Below are 6000 nucleotides of genomic sequence, written 5' to 3' on the forward strand. Positions count from 1 at the left end.
GCTATGTGATGCTGGGCTTGGGACTCTGCAAACCACATTTCCGCTTTGCCAGCTGCTTCCCGCTAGACTCTAACAGTGGGGCTACAGGGAGACTGCAAAGCTGGAGGAGGAAGCAGGGACTTATTCCTTCCTGTTAGTTCTCCATCTGCTAATCCGCTTGTACCGCCCCAGCAGGGTTCCTCGTCCATCCTGGCGGCAGGAGCTCGTACTAGCAGAAGCAGCCGATTCCGGTTTGCAGTTTTTCCGAAGCTCACAGAATCAGCAAGATCACTTCAAGGGCTTACTGTTCCCTCTCCCTGCCTCCAGATATCTGAACAGCCCACCTGCTCACTCCTTCAGACCTTCACTCAAAATGTCATCTTCTCAGCAAGGCCTTCATTGACTACCCTGTTTGAAATTACAGCCTCTCCCCTGACTCACTGTCAGCCTCCCTTTGCTGCTTTCTCTCAATAAGTACTCACCACCAACTGATATCTCTGCTGATTTGTGTACTAGATGCCTGCCCCCACCAAAAAGTGAGCATCACAAAAGCAAGCGTTTGTGTGCTTCGTTCAGTTGTGTCCCCAGTGCCTAGAAAAGTGCCTGGCCAATGGCAGATGCTCAATAAGTATTTGTTGGATGAGCGAATGTCCAGCTAAAACAATATTAAGTTTCTCCCAAGGGAAGAGGACAGGTATTCCCTCATAAAGACTGAATCAAAGAAATATTGGCTGCTCAAGAGTGATATCCTACTGAGTATTAAGGAAAGGGCTTATTTTCCAAAAACTACCATTGAAAGAGTGGATATTCCAAAGACTCGCTTTTAGGCAAAAGCATCCACGTGCTCTCCATTCATTCTTTTAGAACATTCCTTAAAACAAGGCCTTATAACAATCATTTTCACAGAAAGGATGAAGTTTATTTGAACCTGGAAAAACTGTTTGAAAAAGATATAGAAGGATGAGTAGCTTCTGAAGAGATGCGGCAAATGATAATTATGCGCTGACTTTTGCACAGTATCCATTCCATTTCAGCTTAATACTGGTAACACTAGCCTGAACTTTTCGGATAAACGGATATCACAGTGTTTTACCCAAAACAGATAAATGGTTAGTAAGCAACTTCCAACTCTAATTTCATCTCAAATTGTCTCCACACAGAAGGAAACATTTAGTAGTTCAAACAATCTAGGCCAAGGATATTATTTTCCAAGAGCCTAAAATAAGCACCCTTTCCCTTTAATTGTTGAGCTTTCTGTGGAATGTTGTTGTACATGCAGCCACTAGATTAGAGGATAATCTTCCCTAGATTGGCTTGACCCAGTTAGATGATGTCTCCTTCCAACACATGTTGCTTCATTAGTAATCAGCACTCATAATTATTTGTGTTATAGTCGATCTACTATCATCTACAATTATGGAATTTTTATTTTAAAAGTTTTTTGCATTAAAGGGATTTGTAAGGAATGAGGCAGATCTAAATGTACATAAGAGAAAAAAAGCAAGTGGCAGAACAATATGTATCTATAAAATGCTACCATATATTAAAATATTATGTACACAGGAGACAGGAAAAAGCCCAGAATATATATCAGCTTCAAAACAGTGGCTAGTGATGAGGAGGGAGGGGGAACCAGATTTTCTTTTTGAGGGGAGAAGTGTTAAAAGGGCCTAAGCCTTATTTATAACATTTTTTTAACATCTTTATAAAAATATGGAACACTTCACTAATTTGCGTGTCATCCTTGCGCAGGAGCCGTGCTAATCTTCTCCGTATCGTTCCAATTTTAGTATATGTGCTGCCGAAGCAAGCACGATATAACATTTGAAATTTTAAAAGGAGAATGTGTTCATGTATTACTTCTATAATTAAAATGTAACTTAAAAAAAAAGAAAAAGAATGTTTTGTGAATATTAATACTAAATTTAAAAATGAACAATTTCTCATGGCTACTTGGTCTGCCTGGTACCTCCCATGCTCCTTCTGGAAGTGGCTCTCACACTGCCCCAGAGATCCTGCCTACCTGTCCCTTGCTCTTCTACCTGCTCCCACCCCGACTCCCAACTGCCCATGATAATTCCTTTATTTCTTCAGTAAAAAAAAAAAACCGTCAGAGGGAAGTTCCCTCATCTTCCCATCTACAAAACTGCCTGCCTTTGTGCCCCTTTGCTCCTTCCCTCCTGCTTCGGGGATGAAATGTCCTTCTCTTAGCAGCATTTGCCCCTTTCCCTTAGCATTGAAACAAATGAATTGGAAACTTCCACAACCCTGCAATAATTCTTCTACCACTGTAGCTGGTCTTAATCTCTTTTGCCCCCCTTTTCTCTACCTGTTAAATGTCAAGGGTTTTAAGAGTTCTACACTAGGCCCCTTCTCTTCCTTCTCTGAAGTCTCCCCTTAAGTGACTTAATCCAGTGTTTCAAAAATGCTGAAAACTCCCAGATGGAGATTCTCCATCCCACACCCAACAGGATTACAGTTTCATAGGCCCACTTGGTAGTTTCACAGGTATCTCATCTTTCCACTTGGTAGTTTCACAGGTATCTCAAATTTACCATGTTCAAAACTGAAACCTTGATTCCCACCCAGCCCCTGAATCTATTCCTCCCCAAGTTACCCACAATTCAGTAAATGACGTTATCTTCTGTGCAGCTGGTCAAACCAGAAACGTGGGAATGAGCATTCTTGACTTCTTCCTTGGCCTTCACATCCAATCTAATCTAAGTCCTATGCAATCTGTCCATTTCTTGCCATCTCCCCTGGGCTCTAGGTCCAAGCCACCACTTCTGGCACCTGAATTACTGCAAAAGCCTCCTACCCAGTCTCCTTTCTTTGTCAAACCCTCCAATCATTCTCCACAAAGCCATCAGAGTCATCGTTTTAAAATGTAAATAGGAACAAGTCAGATCTCTTAAAAGTCTTCAAGGACCTCTCACTGCACCTGCAATAAACACTAAACTCCTTACCTTGGTCTACAAGACCCTCCTTACCTCTCCAACCTCATCCCCTCCCCTCTCCCCCTCTCTCTTCTCCAGTCCCATTGGCTTTCTTTCAGATCCTTAATCACACAAAACTCTCTCTCTTCCTATCTTTGGGCCTCTGCATATGCCACTCCCTCTGCCTGGAATGCTTTTCCCTCCCCCACTCTTCAAATGGCTGCTCTTTCTCATCGATCAGGCATTGGCTTAAATGTTAACTCACTGAAATATGTTCCTTCCTATTTCTTTTTTAAATTATAGTAACCTGTTCATTTCTTTCCCAACATTTCCTGTCTTATAATCATTTGACTGTTCATTTTTTATTGTCTAACTTCCCCATCAGAATGGAAGCACTGTGACGACATGAGCTATGTCTCCTTCAATCACTACTGAATAGTCTGTGACTCGCACTTAATAAATGCTCAATATTTGTTGAAAAATAGAAGGCCATCCCATTAGGAAAGTCAGTGAAATTTTAACTGTGAATTATAGAATAGTGCTTTACCCATGTCATCATCAACCCCATAAAGGTCTATGAACTGATATCTCCAACTGAGGCTAGATTCAAGAAATATGACTTAGTGCCCTATATGGGCACAGAGTCCTGCAAGGGGTGTGCATGGAGCCGGCAGTGGGGCAGGGGTTGCTTTGGCAAACCAAAGGACTTAAAGGGGCCTACTGTGACAGTTGGTTCTCTAATCAATTTTGTGTGGTGATTCTGGTAAGCTGAGTTTACTCCATCTTATAGATGACGAAGCTGAGATAAACTAACCTTTAAAAAACCAAGGTGGAGGGACTTCCCTGGTGGTGCAGTGGTTAAGACTCTGTGCTCCCAATGCAGGGGACACGGGTTCGAGCCCTGGTCCAGGAAGATCCCACATGCTGCAGAGCAACTAAGCCCGTGCGCCACAACTACTGAGCCCATGTGCTGCAACTACTGAAACCCGCGCACCTAGAGCCTGTGCTCTGCAACAAGAGAAGACACCACGAGAAGCCTGCACACTGCAACAAAGACCCAATGCAGCCAAAATAAATAAATAAATAAAACAAATAAATATAAAAAACCCAAGGTGGAGACCAAGCCAAACTGTGAAGAAGGCAAACCTTGGCTCCTGCACTCTCCTTGGCTTTTCAGGGCTTTGTCTGCCAACCCCATGTCCTCTGACCATCAGGCCTTCTACAGTGGCAGCTTATCCAGATTTGCTTTTGGATCCTTCAAGTACAGTGGTCTCAAAACAGTGTCAAACTCCAAACTTAGATTTCTTTTTTTTTTTTTTTTTCAGTAGGACCATGCCCCTTGGAAATTAGCTCATTAAACTAACCTCTCCTAAGGTGACGTTCCTCATACAGATCTGCAGCTTACCAGGACACTCTGGAAGTATACCTGTGACTACAGAACTGACTGCTTCCTCCACCACAGCAAGCCAAAGTAGAACTTAATCTTTGCAAGAGTTGTTCAAATAACAGTCCCACTGGCAGTTGTTATTATTATTACTAATTTATACAAACTGTCCTTTAGCTATAACATACTCTCTCATTTGGTTATCATAGTAGCCCAGTGAGACAAGAAAGAGAGACAGTTATTATAGTTCTTTTACAGATAAGGAAACTGAGATTGAAGGAAGTTACTTCTGAATATCAACTAGCAAATGAACAGATCCTAGCCCAGGACTCCAAATCCTTTTTCTCCATTCAAATCTTTTTCCAACATCAGTTTGCCTCCTTCGTTGGCTCCTGAAATTTGTGTTGAGGGGAAGCTTTACCATGAATGAATCTGGTCCTAGGTCACTGACCCTGGTTTATGTTCAGGGTCTCAATCTGCCTTACTCTGGATAACCTCAAGTAGTTTTATCTGTTGGTAAAATACTGCCCATAAAAGGTGTTGCTACAGATTTTCTCATTAACAGTTTTAGTGTAAAGAGATTAGAATTCCAAAATATCCAGTAATTTCTATTAGCCCTAGACCACAATGATTTGAATCTGAGAAGCTTTGGACAAATGGTATTAAGAATCTTTAACTGGGGTTAAGGAGATTTATGTCTGCAGATTGCTAGTTAAAATTCAAGGTTCCCATCTTTTAAGTGAATAGAGCCGATGGCAGACTTGACTCTCTACCTGGTAGACAGGTGGTCACAACACATTTGACACTGAAAATTGATCAGTGAAAAAGCTGTCTCACCCCACCCTTAAGAGCCGAGTGGAAACATTGGAACCTCAGTAATTTGTTTCTCTGGAGGCTTAACTATATCTGTCTGATTTACCCAGCGAACTCTTGCTGGTTTTAAACATCATCTCTCATGTTCTGTATTAAAATGCACTAATAACCAAGACATCAAGATGACAACAAAACACACCTGACAGCACAGCTGATTCACTTGCATTTTATGGGTTATCCTCTATGGATAGAACAGTTTTCCTCAAGTTGAAAAGAAAAAGAAAAGCAAATATCTACTCCCAACAGATGCTGGGGCATAAGGAATAAAGTTCTGTACTTTTCACTCTCTGGAAACAGACTAACGTAAATGCTCTCCAAGAAATTTTTACAACAATCTCTTTAGTTAAAGTTAAAAGACTTTTCAACGCCTTGGTTTTGAGTATTTTCCGTGGGAGCACAGAGAACGTGGTGGGCCAGGCTCACCGGTAGGGAGGGATCTGGACAGGGCGCGCGTTTCCCAGCCCGCGCCTCACCAGCGAGGTCGCCGACCAGCCTCCAGGTGCACCACCCGGGGCCTAGCCCCAGCCCACTTCCCGCCCCTGCATTACCGGCGCCCGCGCCAGCCCCGCTGCCTCTTCCTCCTCCTCTTCCTCCTCCTCCAAGGCCGCTGCCGCCGCCGACAGGGACTCTACGGGGTCTTTGCGTTCGTAATGGGTGACCCGCGCTCCGGTGCTGGGATTGACCGGGGTTGGGAGACTGCTGGCCGCCAGCTTCGCTGCTCCGTGCGAGGCGGCCATCACCACGCCACCGAGGCCTGAGCGCCCGCGCTGGCCCGGGGCGTGGAAGCCGGCGCGGCAGTAGGCGCCCGATGGCTCCTTGCTTGGGGAG

The 6000-nt window shown here is 43.7% G+C and overlaps 1 protein-coding gene and 1 non-coding gene across 4 annotated transcripts in view; both read right to left on the reverse strand.

The window, feature by feature from the left end:
• Positions 1–6000, reverse strand: part of FAM161A (FAM161 centrosomal protein A) — a 31190-nt gene extending 25190 nt beyond the window's left edge. The window contains exon 1 of one of the 3 annotated variants that reach the window (XR_004352960.1): positions 5721–6000. Coding sequence is in view for 2 of the 3 variants with exons in the window: in XM_032653378.1 (XP_032509269.1) it covers positions 5721–5909 (189 nt within the window). In the remaining variant the exon portion in view is untranslated. The remainder of the gene's footprint in view (positions 1–5720) is intronic. The other 2 variants (XM_032653378.1, XM_032653379.1) reach the window with 2 other exon arrangements.
• LOC116764828 lies at positions 1687–1793 on the reverse strand. The gene has a single exon (XR_004353037.1). It is a non-coding gene; the product is annotated as a U6 spliceosomal RNA (small nuclear RNA).

Source organism: Phocoena sinus, chromosome 13 (genome assembly GCF_008692025.1).
Source record: "Phocoena sinus isolate mPhoSin1 chromosome 13, mPhoSin1.pri, whole genome shotgun sequence".
Taxonomy (NCBI): domain Eukaryota; kingdom Metazoa; phylum Chordata; class Mammalia; order Artiodactyla; family Phocoenidae; genus Phocoena; species Phocoena sinus.